This window comes from Balaenoptera musculus, chromosome 11, assembly GCF_009873245.2.
Source record: "Balaenoptera musculus isolate JJ_BM4_2016_0621 chromosome 11, mBalMus1.pri.v3, whole genome shotgun sequence".
Taxonomy (NCBI): domain Eukaryota; kingdom Metazoa; phylum Chordata; class Mammalia; order Artiodactyla; family Balaenopteridae; genus Balaenoptera; species Balaenoptera musculus.
This window is the reverse complement of record NC_045795.1, coordinates 72,009,110-72,033,770: the sequence shown is the minus strand read 5'-3', so window position 1 is coordinate 72,033,770 and position 24,661 is coordinate 72,009,110. Positions and strand designations below refer to the sequence as shown.

The window sequence follows — 24,661 nt, the reverse complement described above, 5'->3', positions numbered from 1 at the left end:
GCTGTGAGAATTTCTAAAATATAAGAATACTACACTTGTTTTACCTTCAGTTTCAGATCTGGTACCTCCTCCAGATTCTCCAAATGGATTTGTACGCCTGAAAAGTATTTTAAAAAATTATGAACCAGTGGTCAGTTACCATGAGCCACATGGAAGGAATCTCAATCATTGAACCCAGAGTTAAAAACTAAAAGTCACAAAACCTTGTACATACATTTTTAAAAAGCTCCAAAATACCCCTTCCTGTTAAGGAACACTACTGATGACCAGCTTACTTGTGATGAAGCCCTCTGCCCTCACACTAAGTTAATAGGCTGAACTCAAAGTTGCTATATTTTAGAAGATGTGGACAGATTGCACGTTTAGCCATAGACACACAAAAATCAACATTATAATAAAACATGTTGCAAAAGTTCTTGAATTTAAATAAAGTAGGACAGAGGAATGGCTAATTTAGCTTCAACTTTAGGTACATGAGAAAAATGCCAGGAATTTCCTTGGATTGTAAAAAACCTTTTTTTAGGTCCTCTAAGTACATGTTGCAAGTTAACTATGATAATTTGAACATTTTCTAGTTTTAAACCTGTATTTCTCGAGGCATACGTTAGCAGAGTGCAAGAAGAAAAGCTAACTAGAGATGGAAGCTACCTCCCTCCTTAGTGTGCATGGCTCATGACACACCCACAATGAAGGAAGAAAAGTACAATCCAAACTAGGTTTTATAGACAAACAGAGAGCTAAGTGGTTCTAACATAACACTGGCTTTAAGATAACATGAAATTGATCTCCCTAATACATGTCTGACCTATCATATCAAATGCTAAGTATATTTCTGTGATCAAGAGTAAATTATCTTTTCTTGGTCACGGCCATGTATATCCAAATTACTATATTATCAATTTATTAGGTGCCCCACCTACTTAATAAATGATTTGCCTTAAGCCATGTTTCCTTCATCCATAGCCAAAGAAAAATTTCAACTGCTTTGACAAGGATTTCTCATTATATAAACAAAAGTTAATTCATTAATAATTCATAGCATGACAATGTTTTAGTTCCTTCCTGGAGATTTCTTATTCTGACACAAGATAACTTTTTTTTTTTTTTTTTAGTTGCGGCATGCGGGCTTCTTAGTTGTGTCATGCGGACTTCTTAGTTGTGGCATGCATGCAGGATCTAGTTCCCCAACCAGGGATCGAAGCCAGGCCCCCTGCATTGGAAGCACAGAGTCCTACCCACTGGACCACCAGGGAAGTCCCCTAGATAACGTTTTCTAATAAACCTGTAGCACATGTATTAACTCTCAAGAATTTTTAAAATATTGTCATGACGTAAAAATAGGACCGTCAACTTTCTTCTGTAATTTTAAGAGTAAATACCTTAGAAGTAGATCTGATAAACAATTCAGAATTGAGTATTAAAACTAAATTATCTTAACTCATTTAACTGTGGCAAAAAACAGAGAAAAGCCTGCATGATTCTTCTTCAACTATCAAAATTCTGTTAGGTAATTAAACAAAGAAAGTAAAACACAGCTGATGCACAAGATATGTGAGAGATGGCTCTCAACTGTAGAAATTGGCTCATAAGCCTTACAGCCCTACAGACCTGCCTATCACCCACCTGCCTCCCTGGCCAGAGGCTTTTGCCTGGCCAGGCTGATCTTCACACACAGGAGAAATGATGTCAAACTGTATTGGGGTGTCTGGGGCAACGAGAGAATCTAGAGAGAGGGCAGCCAAATTTGTGGACTCAGATGCTATGGATCCTGAACTGCTGGTTCGAGCTGTCAGTGGCCGAGATTGTCTAAGCACAGAAGAAAACAAGAAGGCATTGCATTTAGTTTTCTCTTTTGGAAATTAAACACTTAAGCTATGAGAAAAGAAAATACAATTTTATAAGTCGATGAGAACAAATTTTAATAAACACAATCCCAAATCACAGCTACTTTGTCAAAAGACTTTATCAAAAGACTTCTTTCTTTCCAATTACTAAATTCAGAAACATAAATCACTTTAACCTAGAGATAAACACAAGGGAAATTTGGAATCATCATTTATTTAGCACTCTTGCTGGTAAATTTACCGATTTGAAATACATTTTCTAGAACTATTTCGTACTAATGTAACTAGCACTGCTAAAATCAAAGTGTTTGCTAACACTTTCAATAGCCCATATAGTTCTTTAAATAGCCCACAGTCTGGTAACTCACCCTGCTGGCCGCAGGCTCTCGTGCCTCTGCTGGAAAGACGGGGAAGGAGTGACAGCTTCCAAAGCTGACTGATTTACTCGTGCAGCAATTTCCTATTTTTTTTTTAAAAAAGGACTAATTAGTAAAGCAAGAAAACCAAAAGTTTAAATATAACTCTCTGAACTGTCAGAATGTCCTTGAGTTACACTTCAAATGTAAACTGAAGTTACTAAAGTAGTTCCACATTCTCTTGTCTTAGTATTAAGACACATAATTAACTTCACAACATTATAACTGAAGTTTCCTCTTATTTCCTGTAAATCTAGGGGGAAAATCTGATTTTTTTCTATTAATATACATAATAGGAAATATTTTTTCTTTAAATTTTAACTATCAAATTTTTTTTAGATTAAGGTTTGTATTGCTAGCACCTAGTACAGTGCCTAGCACATGGGCACTCAAATTTGCTAAATAAAGAAATTTAAAAGGAGTAGGAAATAGTCACAAAATATTAAAGTATTTTATAACTATGATGCTGAAGTTTTCATGATTTTCCAGAATGTATTTATGCTCAGAAATATCTGTGTATTTATTAATAAAGTTATCATGGATATTTTCAGGCCAAATTTGAAAAAAAGCTTTCCATAAGAAATATTTTAAAACTTATTAAAATATTAAACTTATTAAGTAATTTAAAGCTTATTATTTAAAACACGAGCTAAATAAAATAGCATGTACATTAGAAAAAATAATCACAAAACATCTTTGCACTTCTGTGTCTTAGCAAAAGTATGAAGATGATACCACAAATTGATCAAAATTTCTTCTCTCATTAATATAAATAAAATAATTCCGGATAATCTGGAAAATATTAAAACTCTGACTTCTGATAATTGGCAGGAAAGTCAATAAGTCTGACTTATTCAAATCCAAACACTATATTCCCTTTGTATTCCCTAGGTATTAACAAGTCATCTAATTTGCATTTTAATTTTTTGTTGTTCCCAAGTGACATAACAGAAAGGAAAAGCAAGATTGGCAGGATATCAAGTTACTAAAAGCAGAAGACTTCTCTACAGTTAGCACTGATATTCTTAGATTAAACTCATTAGATCATTATAAAACTAACAGAAATTACTAATATTTTTCAGGTCATGAGATTTTGCTTCTTTAGTTCAAAACTTTTTTCCTAGGCATCCAAATCATATGTGTCTTGGATGGCACCTCAAAACCATTATGGTAAAAACAGAACTCTTCTTTTCCGAATTGTTCTTCCCTTCATTTGGGCTTAAAACCTGGAAGTCATCTTTGTCTCCTTCATCCTTTATATTGGTCATTTTCTTCATCCTTTACATCGGTCAGTTACTAACTAGTCCAGTCAATTTCTTTTTACCTGTTTCTATGATTCATTCTTCTCTCTTCCCTCAGGTTACCACCATGTTCAGACCCTCAATTCGTGCCTAAACTATAATGGCCTCCTACATGTCCCTCAACAGTCCTGTCTATTAACCACTACACCAACAGTTTAAGACTTAGAAGGGTAGGGCTTCCTAGAGAAATTAGCCCCGATCTGCCTCAACTGAAACAATAACCCCCAGCCCCAGCCTCTCATCAGCCCCAAACAGCCCTGGGAGGCAGCCGGGTTCACAGCCTAGCTGGGCCTACCAAGACTGGCAGAGGTCAGATGGCTCCTCTCTTAAACCAAGTCTCTTCCCAACTACACTGCAGTTAGGATTCACTGGTCCTTCCAGAGTTCTCTGCACCCCGGGTTTTGCCTGCATGTTTGGACAGCATCTACAACTCTGTCTACACTGCTGAGTTCATCTGATTTGATACCCACTACTCAAAGCATAACTGGCAAAACTTGAGAGTTCAGGCTGCCTCACCCCAGACCTACTGAAACGTAATATGCATTTTAACAAGGTCCCCTGGTGATCTGTATGCACATTTCAGTTTTCTATTATTCTCCAACAAGACTTTTCAATTCTAATTATACAACTAATTTCACAAACACAACATTTCTGCATTTGTGCTTTTGTTTTTATTCTCTTATCTACAGTGTCTTCTCTTTTCCTCAAAATCTGGACAAATCCTACCTAGCTCAGGTTTCTGCCATCTCCACAGAGTTTTCTCTAAAACTAAAATCCATACTGATCTTAATATTCTGAAATCTTAAGCTTTCAGTTATCACCATACACTGTCAATTTATATGAAATGTTACTTAAAGTTTTAGTTTTCTCTTCCCACATACATAAGCTCCTGGAGGGCAGAGGCCATGGCCTGTTTTTCTTCTATATCCCCTTTCTCCATGGTGCTCAACACGGTGCTAAACACAAGGTTGATGTCTACTTACATTTGTTGGTTGACTGATTTCAGTACGTTCTGAAATAATTTACTGTTCTAGGAAGACCAGATACTCATTCTATTCATGATATATGAAAGTAGCCCATTCATGGGCAAATTAAAAGATTACAGAACTTGAGAAAATACAATAAAAGCCATATAAGCCACAGAATTATTCAATTTTGCCAGATCTGGATACATAAAATAAAAATATTACCTCTGGGTTTTCAGTTAAATATATCTGTTTAGATATGTTATTTATTGTACAGATCCACTGCAAGAGGAAAAAATAGAAAAATACGATCAATATTTTTTTCTACAATGCTTCCCTTCTAAAAGAGAATGTTTAATATTTAACTGACATAGAAGTTTCACTAGAAGAAATAACATACAATCTTTCTTATGAGATAAATACCTTCCTATATACAAAAGCATATATATGTACAACATATGAAGGTATAACAGAACACTGAACAGATTTGTTATTTTTAAATCCCAAATTTATTTCATACAAGGAAATAAAAAGTACAGCTATCATGTTAAACTGTAATTTAATAGTCTATATTTATCTTTTTATATCACACCCCCCTCTAATCCCCACCAAATAAGACAGTCTGGACTCAGATATCATGATTAATACCAATGTAAAAAAAGTTAAGAGCTAAATATATTCCTTGTGAACGTATTTTACATACTTCCCTTTCAGGTTTATAAATAACACAGAAAACACTCTCTGCCCCACATCCTCTGCTTCACTCTCAAGTATTCCAGTGCCTGAGGAGCCTCACGAAGCTAACCTAATATTCTGCTTGGTAAACCCTGCAAAGAACAGACATATGTCTGTATTCCTCAGAGACCAGAAGTAGGTTTTAATACCTACGCTTTTCCATAAGAAGTAAATAAAAGTTGGTCTCTACATAATTTCTAACCTTGTCTTTTACCAACACAATTATATAATAACAACTTACCTTCCATATTTGGTGAACGACAAGTAAAAATGGAGCCAAAAACAAAAGACTCACGAGGAAGAACAAACACTCCCAAATTTTTGTTTTTCTGTCTTTCATTTCCCCAAGGTTTTAAGCTTTAGTTGCTTCCTGCCATACTACATCTGCCACTATGTTCTTAATGCAGCAAATACTGTCTCAGAGAGTTGGTAAGAGAAGGGAATAGATTAAACTCGCCTCATGATACTAACAGCCTGCCAGAAAGCAGCAGTCACAAGGTCATTTCTGAATTTGAGCTTTTAAAAAGACAGCAAGAGATGGGATCTCTAAGGTCTCTCCTTATAGGTCCAGTTGTAAAATTCCATGTGAAACTTAAGAATGTTGCTTGAGAACAGTAGACTTTTATGAAAAAAAGATTTGTAATTAACTAGGATTTTCCAAATTTCTATAATGAACACATCAATATGTTTTGTCATCAGAAAAATATCTTAAGATGATGCTGAAGAAATTAAGTAGATAAAATTTTACCTCTTCATGGTCTTTTTTACTCTCTGCTTGCAAAATTGAGGACCTGAAAAAATAGAGAAAAAGTTTGACAGTCAACTTTTTTCTAAAGTACTTTTAACATGAGTGAGAAATTTTTATCTTTAAAGATACGCATCAGTATGAAACAAACAAACAGAAAACACATAACCAACCAGTATCTTAAGGAAAGGAGACTATCAGAGGTATCAGGACTCAGATTTTAACAACTCTTGACTTTGTCTATCTATGCCAAGATGTAACAAAAAAGAAATGTGCTGGTTTTCAGAAGGCAGCCTATAACAAAGGTACATTGACACTAAGACAATGCATTTCAACTTTCTGACACTTAATATATATATTTCAAATATAAATCAGTGGTCATAATAGAAAATACTAATTTTACTTCATTATTTATTATTTTTCCTTGAATATAGTGAAGTAAAACTTTTCAATATATTAATCACTAACAGGGATATGTAGCTTTTCTATAGATGTTAATATTTTAAGAGTTAGAAAAAAATTTTTTACACTAATTTTGAATCACACCAGGAATGTGAAATGGGAAATCATGTTAAGCATTAGCAAAAAACTGGAAATACAAAAATGTAAATACATTCAGTAACGTTAACAATTTGGTAATTTTCACAAATGAACAAAGGGACTCCCAACATCCAGTGTGATAAATGACACAGTAATTGACATTCATTGTATGTTTATAGAAGGAATATGAAATAAACATTCAGTATTTCCTCAACTATTTTAAAAATGTACTTAGAATAAAAAATAAAAACTGTAAGGCAATGACCAAAAAGTTAATTATTGCTTCTGGTTAATGAGATTATAGCTTTTTTTCATACTCCTTTTTGTATTTTTCTGTGCTTCTCAAAAATTTGTTTTAAGAGCTGCTCTATGGGATTCTTGTTTAATGCAAAGGTAATAGAAGTTTAAAAAATGGCACATAAACAGTAATGGCCTAAATAATTAATTTGATCAGAAATATTTGATTAACATTTAAAAATATTATTATTAGCACCTACTACATGCTAGGCACATTACATATGTTAGATTTCTATTCTACATAACAATTCACAAAATAGAAATGAAGGACCCCCCCACCTCCATTTTACAGGTAGAAAAATGAAGCTCAGAGAGGTCAGGTAACTTGTCTAACACTACAAAGTAGGTAGTAGATCCAGAATTTGAACTTTCTGACCCCAAGGTTGGAGCTCTTTCCACTAACTTGTGCTGCCTTCCCCATACCATGCTGGATTTTCAGTGACCAGTCTCTTAACATGAAATCCCAGGTCTTTACCACATAAACTTGCTTTGACAACCTCAAAATATTAAGACATCATTTATTTAAGTCAAAAAGGAAAATTCAACTAATTTCTACAAGATTAAAAAGAAAATTATCTTAATACATAATCATTCTAAAATATGTATACAATGTCCAAGTGAAAAGGAATTATCCTACATTTCAGTATTTAAAATATGACAGATTTTTTTTTTAATAGTAGGGAAAAATACTAACTTTTTGCCATCAAAAGAAGTGATCTGAAAACAGTATCGCCTGTCTTCACAGTCCACAGCCATTACTGAACAGTTGTCTATGTCCATGGCCAGGCCTCCTGCTACGTCCCCACGGGCCTGACTCATTAGGTTTCCACCCTGTGTGAAGTAAAACTGTCTGTCCCAGGTAGATGACACCAAGCCTGTTTTACTAAATGAAGAAAGTACATTCACTCTTTAATAACAACACACCTAAAATCCCATCATCAGCCAGACACAAGATAAAGATAAAGCACATCACAAAGAACCACCTTGCAAAAAGGCACCAAGGTGCCTAGAAAATATAAACATCAGGTTTTCAGTCTCTCAAATAAAGTCACATAAACTGACCCACTTGTGTGATTGTGCATGTATATATTTCCAAAACAAGGCTGGAAATGATCAAATTACAGCTGTTATGACGCTCCATAAAATACAGTCCAACTGTATTTCAAGGGAATAAATTCAAGACAAAAGAATTTATTTTACTGCTAGGGTTAACTTGCTTTATCCTATCTTCAGGTAAAAACTACAATTTGACTTGATGGTGTAATTACATATATTTTAAAGTACGATAATGATATTTAAACGCATTCACATGTCATGCTAGATTTATTTAAACTCAAATTGGTTTCACTTTTTAAAATAATTCTAAATCATTTGATAAATATCTAAATAGAATTTTACTTTTGAAAATTATTCATGTACCTCATCTGTCAAAAAATTGGCATAAATACTAATAGTGGTATTAGTAAAAAGATTTAACATTTAGTAAAATCAAAACAGTTTGGAGATATCATTTATTATATTCACTTGCTATTACCTTAATTGATACACAATATATGAAAATAACAATAGTTTTCTTACTTCCTAGCATTAAGGTATCCAGCCTTTCGGGTTAAGTTTCGATTAACAGGAAATTTTGTGGGATCTGGGTCTGGCACATACAAGGGGTCACTGGCTACTTCCAAATCCTCTATTGTCTGCTGCATGGTCTCTACATCACTGTCCATTTCCCTGCGAACACTAACAGAGGGAACAGATTATTTACTACCAACTACAACAGACAAAGAACTCCTTACCAATTTTATTTATCTGTATATTTGTTCTGTATATATTTTCCTAAAGAGAACAGCAGTGGCATGCGTGGTTAAAGTGGCGTGTTATAAAGCAGCTTTACGTTTTATTTGAAACTTAGATATTTGGGAACAATACCAAATTCCAAAACTAATGAAGCCACACTGAATGACTCATACTTTGGAGGAATTTTCCAACTGCTCTGTCCTGTGCCTTTACAACAATAATCATTTTCATCTCCCTCCATATCGCAGATTAACCACATCACTGCTCAGACTCTGAACCTGATTAGAACTACTTTCTCTGTCTCTTTAATCTCTCATGGCTTGCAAAGCAAGATTTATTTAGTACTCTCCCATCCATCCCCTACAATTCAGATAACTGTGAAGATAATTCACTTATGGATAATTACTATTATGTGTCTGTTGTATTCAGACATAAAACCTAGTCTACAATCAATAAAATACCATCAGATTTGACACTGTTATGAAATTCAGAGTTCAAATTCTGTGGAAAAGATGGTGAGAAAACCAAGAAGCATCCACGAGCCACTCGAGAAACACTCTCACGGCAGGGAAAATAGCCCCTCAGAAACTAAGTGGTAAATATTTTTAGATTATGGTATTTAGCTGTTAACTTATCATTCTCATAACTTCATTTTCAATTTTAAGGAAGAAAATACTTACTTCTGTACACTTGTTCCAATATTAGTTAAGAATTCTTCCAGTTGGTCATTGAGATTTTCAGAACCCATCTTAAAGAAACTTATCTGGGGCAAGAGGGTGTGGGAATGGGAGGTTGAACAACAGAAACACATACACACAAAATACTTAGAGTGAATCATATAAACAATCACCAAGATACATAGTTAAGTAAAAAACAAAGGATTATTTCCATTTGTGTAAAAATAGGTTGTAGCTTACAATGATTTCTACTGGGCATAGAGCCACTGAAGAAACTACACTTAAATTTCACTGTGCATCATCTTATATATTAACACATGCATATAGTTAAGCAAGGTTTTAAAATTGGAAAATATATTTTAAAACATTTCAAGTAAGTCATATGGATAAACTATTTCATGTTTACTACAAAGATAAGTTTTATATCTGAGGAATAATAAGTACTCATATTCAAAGGAATATTCAAATTTCTTTAAACTCTTGCTTTTAGGGGACTGCTATTTCATCTTATGTTACCCAAATTTAATTTTCTAGCCTCCTTCCTGATGTACAACTCTTGGAATACTTTGGAGTTCATCCATTAATTTTAACTCAGAAAGTATGCCAGGAACATGAGACAAGCTCAAACATGTCCATTCTCTTTCAGATCTATTATGAAGCAAGAGCGAGTGGAAGCTTGAGCAATAGGAGTAGCTTTGGAATTCATTTATCTTTCTGTTCCCTGTCCCCAACTGTGATGGGCAAGGTCTAAATACAAGGTAAGTGGTTTCATTTACCCTAAAATATTTGAAATCTTCATTTGCTAGGAAAACCCTTCTAACTTCCTTAAAATAGCACTCTGACATTTTTAAAAATGCTTTAAAATCACAGACACAAATGAGTATTTGACCTTAGTTTGTCATATCCTTACATTTAACATAAAAATCAAACTTAATATAAAGTTCTTAAGACAGTTATAATCCAAAACACAGTACAATATTCACCTGAGCTTGCATGTACCCAAGTAGAGGTTCTAACAATGCTATTTTCTTTTTGTACTGAAGAGTATTTAATGCACAAAAATAATGCATCATGGTCTGGTGTTGTTTTTTTCTGGAAGTGTAGACATCTTCTGTTACTTCATACTTCACCTTTGAGTGAAAGATTAAAAATACTATTATTTATTTAATTTTGAATTATCTTTAGTAGTGGCTGAGGGGAAGAGACTACCCAAGGAAAAAGGTGCATCACCAACAATTGTACATAGCTTTCTTATTTTCTGAGATAGAAATCCTGCAGAATATTGGCTAAGATAGTTTTCCAGTTTTACTACCAACCACTTTATTTTTTAAAATGCACATTAAAAGCAGCATCCTACACATAGCTATGAATGGTATAGTAACTGAACTAAGCGTGGCAGATAAGGTCTACCACATGGAGGAAAAGCAGACAACAGTCTGGTATTAGCTTAGCCATTAATCTTTGACCTTTTTCAGTTCACAGCATACCACTTGCCTCCTAGTTCTCTGGTTCTCTCCCTACTGCTCCCCTTTTCTTGTACTTGTTTTCCTTCACCCACACTTAAACTATGTCCCTTGAGTTCTTGTGTTCAGACAACAAATATTTATTGAGCACCTGTTACGTAACATACACTGTCTCTTCTCTTTTCCTGCTTTCCATAGAATACCAAAGCAAGTACCAAGAATATTCTAATACACCAATGACTCCCGAAGTTTTATCTCCTGCCCCTCACTCTCCCAGTTGTCAGAGGAAGCAGTTCTCCAGATGGGTCCTTTATGCGTGAATGTGTGCGTGTATGTGTGAATGTGCTGGAAATGTACAAAACTGAAGACAGTATCCTCCTCACAAAACCTGCTCCTCTACTTTCTTAGCTCTCTTAACTTTTCCTAGATCCATCCCATCAACCAAGAATTTTGGGACTCATTTTTTATTCCTCCTCCTACCATAAGTCTTGTCAATTCTACTTGTGAAGTATCTTCCAAAAGTATTCCCTCCTCTCCACTTTCAATAACAACCTTAGCTGAGACTCTCCTAATATCTTTGCCAACTATTCCAATACCTTTTCATTGGATTCCCTCTAGTCTTGTCCCCTTCATATTTCCACTAATATTTTCATTCTGTTATCACAATTGCATGGTGTCACTCGTTTACTTAAAATCCTTTGGTGGCTGCCCACTCCCGCTAACATACATTTTAGTCATTAACATAGTAACCTGGCCCCAAACTACCTCTTTCTTGTCATTTGGCCATACCTCCCCCAAATACATCCTATGCTCCAGACACACTGAAATGATTATGATTATCTTTCCATTATCATAATTATTGCTAGAAATAATAAAATCTATAAGCCAGGTACCCGGCATGCATTCTCCTTCCTCTTCACAACTACTGAGTTTTTTTGATAGAGAAATTAAGTAACCAGTGTAACCAAACCAAACCAGCTTATTTGACCTCAGGAAAATAAGCAGCACAGCTGATATTAGTTCCCAACCAGTCTGATTCCAGAGCCAGTGCTCTTAACCTTTACACTCTCCAGACTCTTCCATGTGCTTCTGCAAAGGCCGTTTTTCTTCCAGAAATGCCCTCTCCCCCAATCCCAAACCACTGACATCTGCTCAGCTTCAATGCAAATGGCACCTCCTTAAAGTGTAACCTTTCCCAACTTACCAATCAAAGATATACTGTCCTCTCTCTGCTCTCCCAGCATTTTGTTAAGACTTCTTTACTGCACTTAACTCAGTGTTAATTCATGTGTTCTCTTCATCCTTGTATTCTGGCAGCTGCTCTAGTCGCATGCCTTCATACAGGAAGCCTTTGATAGATGTGGATTATCCACTCCTTGAGGGCAGAGGTGGAGCCTATTCACATTGTTCCCCCATAGTACCCAACATATAGTAGGTGCTCAATAAATTTTTCAAATAAATTGAATTAGTGGAAGAATGTTTTTAAAAATACCTGGAACAGCCAGAGGCAATGTAAAATAAAACAAAATTCATACTTAGAGCCTTTAACTGCTTCTCTATGGCAAAGTAACAAAGTAATATAGATCTAAAAATGTATGTATTTTATAAATATTTGCACCATCAAGTAATCAGTGAAAGCAGATCTTTGTACTGAATTTGTGAGAGAAACATTCCCTTTTTGTGTCACACTGGCTGTTTCACAGTAATCATACCCAACTGTGGATTCCCACAAGTGGTCACTGTGTCCCTACCAGCAGCTGCAGCCAAGGCTGCAGACGCCAATTCCTGGGCACAGAGACCACCTCGCTCACAAACATCTAGTGGAGGCCTACTCTGATCAAGCCTTGGACTAGGCACTGAGAGAGAAATGATCTTAAGGAGCATCTAGATGAACTTGTTAATACTCTGTTCTTTGTTCTTTACTCAAATGCATTTCTCCTCAAATGTAGTATAATATTTCTGAATTTCACTCCTTGAAGAAGCATTAAAAAAAAAATATATATATATATATATATATATATATATATAACCCTGTAAATGAGGAGGTCCTCAAAACAGAATTTCATTCAATTATGTATGTAACAATTCAACTTTTTAACCACTGTATATCAGAACACACTTTTGAATACATATATAAAACAAATGCAATGTTATCAAAATACAAAGCAAAAGGAGGCAATGTTACACCTGGGCATCAGTTACATTTTTGGAATAGTTATGTTTACTTATAAAACTCTATCAACAGAAAAATATTTTGTTTAAAAAGACAATTATTAATTGTCTGATAATTAACAATTAACAGAAAGGCTTTGAAATAACTGGAAGGAAAGAATAAACTAAGGGCAATACAGCAAAGCATACAAAGCAACTGCTGGCTACCATTTTTAAACTGGAAAAACTAGACCACCTAATGAAACAGTTGTTAATTGTGATACTGAAGGAGTAATATGTATCACACCTTGTCATTTTCTCTTTTTTTTGACAATCTGCTGTATCTGTTAATTGCAGCATCATGATCTGGAAAACAGAAATGACTATTAACAAAAATACAACAGTACTTTGCAAAACTTATAAGTGCTTTAACGGTTTTCTCATGTGCATCTTTCAACAAATGTACTAAAGCAAAATAAGAATTCCCTACTATGTGATCACTCCACCCAAATGTTCCCCACAGACAAATTTCCCCCTAAAGTATGTTTCTGTTTATTAAATTGGTAAAAACATTTAATTCCAAGGAAACAGTAGTCCACTAAAAGTTTTTTAAAGTATTTTTTAGTACAGAAATAGCAAATGCTCATTAAAGAAAATATGGAATAAACAGGAAAATAAGGAAGGGAAAATATACCACCTTCTTAGGTATTATGAAGATAACAAACCACAAGATTTAACTTCCTTTAAAATCTTTCTTCTAGCATAAATAGTGCAACTTAAATAACAACGACTTAAATAATATTCACTTAAACTTTTAATTAGGTTCATTTTTTTCAATTATTTCATAAAATCTGGCCACAAATTTGTGTTGATAAAGAAATGCATCATTACAAGAAATAAATGTACAAAGTATTCAGAGCTTACCATTACTAGCAATCTGAAACACTTCCTTTAATGTCAATATTTCTGGAAAAGTTCAAGAATAATTTCAGTTTAGCACATTTATGAACTATCTTAAATTTTGTTTAGAAAACAGTAACTGCCATTTAAGCTACTATTAAAACTCCAAATATTTCAAAGTTCAACGTTCAAAGTGAAAAAGTTACTGTGTTTCAACTAGCCTAACATTTACTATCATTAACAACAGTTACACCACCAGAAACTGTACTTGCCACAAATTGTAATATGACCCAAAAACAAAATTTTAAAACCACTGCAGGGCTTCCCTGGGGGCGCAGTGGTTAAGAATCTGCCTGCCAATGCAGGGGACACGGGTTCGAGCACTGGTCTGGGAAGATCCCACATGCCACGGAGCAACTAAGCCCGTGGGCCACAACTACTGAGCCTGCGCTCTACAGCCCACGAGCCACAGCTACTGAGCCCATGCACCACAACTAGTGAAGCCCGTGCGCCTAGAGCCCGTGCTCTGCAACAAGAGAAGCCTGCGCACCGCAACGAAGAGTAACCCCCGCTCACCGCAACTAGAGAAAGCCTGCGCACAGCAACGAAGACCCAACGCAGTCATAAAATAAGTAAATTAAAAAAAAAAACAACACTGCAAATTCTAAGATATACAAATGTTCTGATTTAGTACCAGAATCCAACTTATTGATTTTTTGATACTGACTCTAATAAGTTCAAACACTGAATGATAAAAGGAACATTTTATTGACATGATTATAATATTCAGTCTCCTTAGATTGAGAAAAGGTCTTGTTTCTTGACCTTGGAAAAGATTATTCTTGAAGATTACCAAGACAAATATTAATTCTATCTCTAAAATACATTTGTCTTTATTCCATGTATAATTTAAATACTTTATCATCCACTGATACATTAGTACAATGTTTTTACTCTATCTACATACTTTGTAAATAAGTCTGTATGATTGTCTGAGATTGTAAATTGTAAGAAAGCAGAGCCAAGTCTATAAACGCCCTCATTTTACCACGTAATAATCCTAAATGGGGAAAAAAAGAAAGCTACCACAAGCTACTGAGACATGGGTTGTTAGATGGACCAGCCCCTACCTCCCACCACTCCAGCCCACCATCACGCCTCATCTCCTGTGCCACCGTCCCAGTTCAGGCCCTGGTCACACCTCACTGGACTCTCACAACTTCCTAGTCCATTCTCCTAGCATCAAATCCATCCTCCAAAAACAAAGGTATACTTCTTAAAGACCTCCATTGTCTTCTCTTTGCTTATAAACTCAAGTCCAACATCTTTAGCATGATCTAGTCCCAACTAATCTATTTCTAGAGTTGTCTCCCGCCATCCCCCAACACATCCAACACTGCAGCCACACTCAATTTCTCAAAACAACACATGCATTTCTACCCGTAACTCTGTGCTTTCTGGTCCCTCCAGCAGAACAATGACTCTCTTCTCCTGGCAAATTCTTCTTCCTTGCTCAGTGCTCATGGCACATCCGTGAGGGAGCCTTTCTGACACCCTCCTCTGAGGCCCCACAGCACCTTGCTCATCCCTAATTATAAGAGTACCAGAATTATCTGTTTACCCATCTCCTTCTCTGGGCTTTCTCAAGGGATGTGACATCTTATTCATATCAGTACTCCTCAGTATCTAGCTTAACATCTAGCAGGAGCTCCTGTAAATGTTTAGCAACTAATTAAAGTAAAAGTGACACTTGCTACAGTCAGAAATGGTTAAGGTATAGAGTACTACACATTTTACAAGCAGTGATCTTCCAACAGCTAATGAAAGTAAACATAAGCTTGACTTCAATACCTTTCAGATCTCTTTCTTTAAACTGGGTAATGGGAAACATCATGGCATCAGCAAGCTGCGTTGAAAGTACCGCATGACAAGAGCTAAGCTGGTAAAAGAAAGACCAAAAAGGCCAAATAACTACAAAGAGACAATCAACCAGCATTATGGAAACTGAACAAAACCTAGTAAAAAGGTGTTGATATAGGGATTCCCTGGCGGTCCAGCGGTTAAGACTCCGTGCTTCCACGGCAGGGGGCACAGGTTCGATCCCTGGTTGGGGAACTAAGACCCTGCATGCCAAGTGGTGCGGCCAGAAAGTTAAAAAAGGTAGTGATACATTTACATAAGGGAACCCTAAAATTATGTGATGTTATCACATAATTAGGTGACAGTCAAAAAAATTCCATTTAAAACTCTCAGAAGAAAACATGTGATATGATAACCTTGAATTTAGCAATGGTTTCTAAGATATGACACCAAAAGCACAAGCAACCAAAGAAAATATAAACTGGACTTCATCAGAATTGAAAACTTTTGTGCATCAAAGGATACTATCAAGAAAATAAAAAGACAACCCACAGAATGGGAGAAAATATTTACCAATCACATATCTGATAAGGGACTTGTATTCTTTAGAATAAAGAACTCTTAAACTCAGTACTAAAAGACAACCCAATTAAAAAATGGGCAGGGAATTCCCTGGTGGTCCAGTGATTAGGACCCCTTGCTCTCACTGCCGAGGGCCCGGGTTCAATCCCTGGTTGGGGAACTGGGATCCCACAAGCCGTGAGGTGCGGCCCAAAAATGTAAAATAAAATAAACATGAAAAAATAAACATAATTTTTTTTTAAATGGGCAAAGGTCTGAATAGATACTTTTTCAAATATATACAAATGGTCAATAAGCATAGGAAAAAATGCTCAACATCATTAGCTTTCAGGAAAATGCATATCAAAACTACAATGAGATTCCACTTCATACCCACTTAGATGGCTATAGTAAAAAAAAATTAATGAAAATAACAAGTGTTGATAAGGATGTAGAGAAATTGGAACACTCCTATATTACTGGCAGAAATGTAAAATTGTGCAAGAGCTGTGGAAAACAGTTTGGCAGTTTCTCAAAAAGCTAAACATAAAATTATTATATGATCCAGCAATTCCCCCTCCTGGGTATATACGCAGAAAAACTGAAAGCTGATGTTTGAAAAAACAAAAACAAAAAACTTGTACATGAATGCTCACAGCAGCACTGTTCATATTAGCCAAAAGATGGAAAACAACCCAAATCAAATGTCTGTCAACTAATGAATGGATAAATAAAATGTGGTATACATACAATGGAATTTTATTCAGCAAAACAAAACAAAAACAAAAAATGAAATTCTGATACTTTCTACAACATGAATGAACCCTGACAACATTATGCCAAGTGAAAGCAGACGCAAAAATCCACAGATCGTATGAGTACATTTGTATGAAATATCCCAAACAGGCAAATCCATACAGACAGAAGGCAGATTTGTGGTTGCCAGGAGCTGAGGGGAGGGAGGGAGTGACTACTTAATAGGCACCTAATAGGCTTCCGTTGGGATGATGATGAAAATGTTCTGGAACATCAGTGGTGGTTGCACAACATTGTGAACGTGCGAAATGTCATTAATGGTAAATTTTATGTTATGTATAGTTTACCACAATAAAAAATTCCATTTCCTATAAATATTTCTTTAAATTGATCTCCTGTGACAATATTTTGCTATGATGAGTTATTAAAATATTTCAAAAAACTACTTTTCCAGTTAAGAGACTAGAAAAGACAGAACTACCTAGTGGCTCATCTAAAAAGAAGAGCTTTCACTGCACTAGTACAAAATAGTTGTGGATGGATTCTCCGAACATTTCTCACCACCCTGCTTCCTCTTGGCTTCTAGGTCTTCATGATTTGTTCTGCTGACTGGTAGAGAAACTAAGGGTTGGTATTGGTTGTTTGGGAAGGAAGGATTAATGAACTGAATGGTAAAATATTGCTCAATGTAAAAAACAGAGAAACCATAAAGAGCTCAGCTATGGCTAACAGCTTAACTCTTCTCTCCCTGCCTACATCAAACTACACAATTAAAGGTTGAATGGTACATGAAAGTAGAGAGAGCACATCTATATGCTTATTCCTTGAAAACAATTTGCTTTAATCAGACAAAGATAGTGTTGTTTTTACAAGACAGCCACCAAGATTTGGAAATAAGGCCCTTCTTTAAATAGTAATCTTTTATCATTGAGATTTACTCATAAAATCATAATAATAAAACTTCCCAATAAAAGCTAAACAACTTCAGTAATTATAAGATCACTTATCCAAGCAAAATAAAATAAGCATTTACCTCATCTATAACTTTTGAAAACTGTTGCAAAGTAGAACTCATAACTTCATCATCACCCCCCAGTGGAAAACGCTGAAAAGTGAGAAACAGAGATGAGGTAAAGGTCCAATGCTGTATGTCTTTTGAGTGACATTATAATTTTTAATTTTTAAATAACTTCAGAAAACTTCTAAAATTTTGAATAAGCTCTAAAAACATCGTTTTAATAAAATAATGTAATTCATATAAGTAGTACACATTAATTAAAATGTTTGCTAAGTGACCAATCAACATGGTGTACAGGAATGCACACCATACTAGAAGTTCAAAGATTTAAAATTAGCTCCAATTTCTCTACTAGCCAGCTGTGTAACCTTGAGCAAGCCTCAGTTTCTTCATTTGAAAAAAGAGAGGTAAATTAGATAACCTCTGTGTCTAACATTAAATCATTAAAATTACATATAAGTGCATAATGGAATTTCAATGGGCATATCAAAATTACCTTCTGTGAATCCCAAAAGGCTTAGAATTATTGATAAGAAATTCTATTTATCTATACAGATACTGTATCACTGTATATTTTAAATTATACTTTTAGAACTTTCATATATAGTACCTGTTTTTCATATTCTTTTAAAAGTTTTGAAGTCAGGTGTGTTGCTGCACTTAATTCATTCTACGGGAAAAGATAAGCATTCAAATTAACACAGTAGTACAGATTAAGAAAAAAGTTTTAACTGAAGATTCCTACGCCACTTTTATTTATCACTTAACATAAATATTGTACAACATGTTCTCAAATCCCCTCATTAAGCCATTGGAAAGGGAACTACCACTAAACACTTTAAAGGGAAACTCAAACCACGAAACAGACACCGTCAAGGAATTCAGCAGTGTTCCAGGTGTGTGCCTTTTCTTTTTAGCTAATAAAAATGAATAGTTAAAGCTTTAAAACTAGAAGTAAACTGCACACAGTGTTATCCAGAACCTTCAGAGAGTCTATTATCCCTCTCTCTAGATGCTGATACTAGACCATGACAAGCATTTAATAACATACAACCAAAATAACATACAACCATATGACCTAGTCATACCATATAGCAATGTAGCCATATGAAGGAAATACGTTTTTTAATTTAAAGGTTTTTTTTCAGTGATGAATATAATAACATATGTAATGTTTCTTTTACATATTAATCTGTGTGGTCAGAAATCAAATTCTTGAGCGACCTATCATTAAGAAAAATAAATAAGTAACTATCACAGTAACTTTAAAGTACATAATGAAAATTTGAGTCCAGAAAGAAGAGAAATTGAGAAGGGGCAAAAAAGAAACTTGTACACTTAATTAATCCCAAAGAGAGTTTATCATAGAACCCAGGTTGCTGTTAAGGCTTATAATTAAGTTACATAAACAAAGCCTCAAATCTTATGCCTGTTCAACCAAAAAAATCTAGTCACATCCTTTTAAAATTCATCTCCTAGTACCCCGGAGCTATATCTAATCTTTATTACCTTCTAACTAGATAGAGGCTAGCTACTTTCAAATCCTCTGCTCAAAAAGGGGAAGTATCCCATAAGATTAAAAGCATGATTAGGGAAAATACTGGTGACAATACAGGGTTTTCAGTCAAATCTTACGCAAAGATCACTATCAATGAGTTTCACTAAGAAAGTCTTTACTGTGTTTGGGGGAAAAGGAGCAGATGCTTCAATCTTCATCACTTTTGTAGTGCTACAAACTATACACTAGTAATTGAAATGTAAGCTCTGTAATACAAAATACTTAATGTTCATTCATCCATTCAACAAATGTTTATTACTATGCACCCTGGACAGGGCTAGGCACCAGTAAATAAGACAGACACTATCTCTGTCCTCATGGGCTTAAAGATTTATTTTATAAATGCACTGAGTCAGCCTTTAGTTCTTTACCTGTGCATCATAAATCCGATGCATAGCTTGATACAACTGGTTCATATAGTTGGAAATAGCTGTAGCATCTTCTTCAAATACACCCAGTAAAGACCTTGTCTGTATAAAATAAAAGCAGTAAGTTTATGTTAACCATTATATAAATCAAGCGGAAATCTTTTTTTCCTAAAAGATGGAAAAATCACAGAATATTAGAACTCTAACAATTCTGAGTTTTGATCTGTTTTCTCTCTTCTGATAGTAATGCCAAGATGCTGGAGTTCTTTATTCTAAATTTCACTTCATTAAAACAGATAGATTTTCCAACTATGTTACACAAACCTTAGAAGGAACAACAAAGGTATATTTTTATGAATTAAAAAGTCTGTAATTAAACTAAGAACAAATCTACAGAATCAGTCAAGACTATATTAACAGTATTCCATGTATAAATATTTTAAATATCTTTTTTCAGGATAACTTAGTATGATTATTTCCCTCTCTCTCTCTCTCTCTCTTTTTTTTTGGCTGTGTTGGGTCTTCATTGCTACACAGGGGCTTTCTCTAGTTGCAGCAAGCAGGGGCTACTCTTCATTGCGGTGCATGGGCTTCTCATTGCAGTGGCTTCTCTTGTTGCGGAGCACAGGCTCTAGGTGTGTGGGCTTCAGCAGTTGCGGCACGTGGGCTCAGGAGTTGCGGTGCACAGGCTTAGTTGCTCCGCGGCATGTGGGATATTCCCGGACCAGGGATTGAACCCGTGTCCCCTGCATTGGTAGGCGGATTCTTAAGCACTGCGCCACCAGGGAAGTCCCTGATTATTTCTCTTTTTCCATAGTCTCTTCTAGTAGTGCCAAATCCCTCCCCATCATAATCCAAAATAACACCATAGTACCCCTTCCCCTCCCCAACATGGCCTGTAAAATGCTAACTAGGTTTTTTCTGAGTGCAGAATTTGGAATCATTTTTCTTCTTCTTTATACATTTCTATATTGTTAGGCCTTTTTTTCCCCCACAATGAGCACGAGCATGTAAAAATTACCTTCACTTTAAGAGTAAAAACTTGTCAGTCAGTAAATGTTAAGACTCAATAAAACGGATCAGAGATAAGGAAACTCAGCATAAAGGCAAAGTATGTTCACCTTTTTATATCCCAAAGGCAGGGTAAAAATTAAATTCCAACAATTATTGAGATAACTACAGCTTAAAATCTAAAAGATGACCTTGTACTTTTATTCTACAAATAGTTAATTTATACCTCAGCCTTAGAAGTTGGTTTCTAAAAATCAACTTATTCCTTAGCTTCCTATTTTCAGAAGAGAAAGCTAAGTCACTATGGTTGTTTTAAAAAGCAGTGCAAAATCATTATGCCAGTATATGAAGTCCAAGTTATCTCAGTCCTCTACTTCCCCATGCCCCAGAAATTTAGATCTGGCAAAATCTTTTTATTTTTTAGCCCTAGTGCCCTACTGCCATTCCCCAAGTGCTATTTTAAGATGTAAAAAAGAAAGCATTATGAAATCTTGTTTCGCTACTGCCATTCTTAAGAAAAGTCTGCCACTTAGTTTTTTTTTTTCTTCAAAAATTAGCATTCTAATTCAAGGAATAACACATTTATGCAAAAATGTGTAGTGGACTTAAATTAAAAAGATGTTCTTAGCCTCAAACAGGGTTGAAACAGCTTCCTTATGTAAAGCTAATAAGATCGAGTTCAACACTGTATAATGACTGTTTAAAGTTAGCAGCTTACAAAAATGCAATCAATATGGTACCATTTCATTGAATCTATGACGGCATCCACTGTGAGCTGTGCCAGTTTAATATACTACTGTCACAAACAAAACAATGCTGGCAATTAAGCTATGAATTCAGGTTTTCTAATGTCTTGAAGTTTTTACTTTATATTTATGGAAACATCTTTGACAGAATTTTTTATATAACTCTCATATAAACACAAAAAAGAAAACACAAGTTGCACAAATTTAATATAACCCGAAAATTTCAACTCTTGTGCGTAATTTCTTGACATAAGAGACACCGCTAGCCATGTTTTCACATCCAATATTATTCTGTGCCACGAGCAGGTGACAAATATTTCTCAGAAGTGCTCCACTTTTATCTCCAATATTTTTTTCCAAATTATTGACACCCAGTCATCAAGTTTTGATGGCAGCACTTGCTTCATCTTACTAGCTGTCAAAGAAATATTTTCGACAAAAAACAAGACTGATAATCCTTCAAGTGGTTGTGAATTGATTTGTTGGCTGAACATTAAAAGGCTGCACTTGGCCAGTCATGTCACTAGGAGAAGTAACCAAGTGTGTACATTTGCAGGCAATTACAAGTAAAACAACATCAACTGTAAGGGGCATCTCAATATAAGAGATGTCAAAATGTGAATTTTAAAAAAGTACATCTCATAATCTTTGAGTATTTCATATTATGCCAAAGAGAAAAGCCTCCATTTGGGACTGGAGTTTGCCTTCACAGTTCTAGCTTAGATGGATCATTAATAAGACTTTTATCTACATATAAAATCAATTATTTTTTTAAAGATCATATCTTTTCTTACTAAATAGAAAGTTTAATTTTGTTTCTGATTTTCAAAACAATATATAAGCGTTGATAAGGCATCTAGTATAGTCTTAAGATTTCCTACTTCAACAGATGGTATCTTTTGCAGAATGGTATGGTTTGTGCAAGATAATTCTAAAGATGTTTATGTGCAATCAGCTGGATTTGGACTTGCAAATATACCCCTATTTTAATACTTTGTTACTTTAAATTAAAACTAAAAAAGGATAATTGTAATTCAGGGTAGTCTTTCATGACTCCCAGGCTCTAACTTTTTTACATAGCAACTGGCAGGCCATTTTTGACTAGGATCAAATAATCTAATAAAAACATCTCTATCAGGAGCTTTAGAAGTTTTCCTCCTCTTTGTTACTCAACTTCTTGGACTCTATCCTAGATAAATAGTCCAGATGAGAACAAAAATTGATGCCCAAAAGCATTAATCTTAGAACTATATATAAAAGCAAAACTTGGGAAAAACTCTAAAAGTCCAACAACAGGACAGCTATATTAAGTGAGTCAAGGAAATGTGCAACCTTTAAATTTTTATTCAGTATGTAATAATGTGTGAAGGTACTTAAGCTACAATGTGTAGTTAAAGCCAAATAAAAATCGTTATGCACAATATAATCTCAATCACATTAGAAGGTGTAAGAGAAAAAAAACTAGAAAAAAGAAAGCAAACTGTTAACAGAGTTTGCTGCTGGGCGCACGACAGGTAACTCTGTGCTTTCTGTATCTTCCAATTTTTCTGAAGCAAACAACTATTATTTTTATAATCAAATACAAAGATTAAAACATTCACTATCTATAACAGCTGAAGTTCAGAGAAGTTAAGTGACTTGCCCTAAGGTAGAAGGTACTAAGCAGCAGTAATGACTAAAACCCTTATATCCTGAATCCCCAATCCAGGGCTTTCCATCTTGCCACAGGTTTTCCCCAAGAATTGCTTCCCAGTGTCTTACCTTTCTAAATCCCAGTTGTCCCAATTAATTTTCCCAAGTAAACATTAACTAGTTCAAATTTACTACTTCTAGAAATTGAAAGACTATCAACGTGGCTATTTCATTAAAAATTACCATAAAACTAATACTAATACAGCACATGCTTGTAAAAAAAGAAGCTCAAGTTGTAAACTAATTGTGTGAAAAGTTCAAGAAATTAGATGAGTCAAGAGATTATACCCTCCTAAGTCATGGCTAGGGCACTGTGTAACCCATTCTGAGCAGTGTGTAGTCTTTATGAGCTATAAAAGCGAGCCCAGGTATGAGAAGAAAGGTAAGGCACCTGTTGAGTCTTATAAAATGAAAAAGTAAAATGACAAAAGTACACCTGACCAATACATCCCACAAAATTTTTGCTAAACATCTGAAACAAATGTAGCTTATAACTTTATACTACAGAAATCGTTAAGCATTTGAACTGGCTATTCTGGCAGTCAAAATAAGCCAAGAAGTCAGTTTCTCTTTGTGTCAATATAGGCTGATAAGAGTACATTACCAGCAGGCAACTGGCCTGTGAAGATAACTTTCAGCGTGAAGAAAAACAAATCAATTCCACAATCAGAGCCCAACTTCAACTTGGCAATCAAAATTGGCACCACATCCATGGCAGACATATCATACAGGAAAGGGGGATCCAGGCCCTCCCTCCTGTTCTTTTGGAGTCATATTAAACCGTCAAGACACGTGAAATATGTGCAGTTGTAGTTCTAAATGAACAACATTTCAGAAAATTTTCTTCATTCTAAGTTGTAGCCAACCAGCAACACCGTCTTAAATCCCTTACTGTGTAAGAGACAGGCCTAGGGATGAAGTTTCTCAACCCAAGTTACAGCGCCTACCAACATGGTTTTAACATCGCTCATTTCATTCTTCACTACTGAAAACATCAGTAATGGTTACGTTTCCCTAGACTATCTTAAGCTAGAGCAACCACACTAGCATCATCCCCAACGCACAAAACACAGGGCTTTTATTTTGATGAGTTTATTAGAGCCAAGTCTGCAACGAGGGCGCAGCAGTCGTGGAGCCGCGAAGGCGCCGTCCTCCACTCGGCGTGCGTGGCCCGAGTGACAGCGGCTACACTCACGGCCACGACACTCGGCCGGGAGGCTCTGGGACCCTTGACGGGCTTCACCGAGGACTCTCCGCACGGGC

General features: G+C 35.3%; 1 protein-coding gene across 4 annotated transcripts in view; it reads right to left on the bottom strand.

The window, feature by feature from the left end:
- The window catches only part of APPL1 (adaptor protein, phosphotyrosine interacting with PH domain and leucine zipper 1), a 35,211-nt gene that overhangs the window by 9,847 nt on the left and 703 nt on the right, over window positions 1-24,661 (bottom strand). For all 4 annotated transcript variants that reach the window (XR_005021924.1, XM_036869725.1, XM_036869724.1 and 1 more), the window contains exons 2-16: window positions 19,953-20,051; window positions 18,634-18,693; window positions 18,039-18,110; window positions 15,680-15,767; window positions 13,853-13,894; window positions 13,236-13,294; window positions 10,298-10,444; window positions 9,318-9,400; window positions 8,422-8,580; window positions 7,538-7,726; window positions 6,010-6,052; window positions 4,752-4,808; window positions 2,213-2,304; window positions 1,624-1,806; window positions 45-97 (exon numbers count right to left, since the gene is read on the bottom strand). Coding sequence is in view for 3 of the 4 variants with exons in the window: in XM_036869725.1 (XP_036725620.1) it covers window positions 45-97; window positions 1,624-1,806; window positions 2,213-2,304; window positions 4,752-4,808; window positions 6,010-6,052; window positions 7,538-7,726; window positions 8,422-8,580; window positions 9,318-9,400; window positions 10,298-10,444; window positions 13,236-13,294; window positions 13,853-13,894; window positions 15,680-15,767; window positions 18,039-18,110; window positions 18,634-18,693; window positions 19,953-20,051 (1,426 nt within the window). In the remaining variant the exon portion in view is untranslated. The remainder of the gene's footprint in view (window positions 1-44; window positions 98-1,623; window positions 1,807-2,212; window positions 2,305-4,751; window positions 4,809-6,009; window positions 6,053-7,537; window positions 7,727-8,421; window positions 8,581-9,317; window positions 9,401-10,297; window positions 10,445-13,235; window positions 13,295-13,852; window positions 13,895-15,679; window positions 15,768-18,038; window positions 18,111-18,633; window positions 18,694-19,952; window positions 20,052-24,661) is intronic.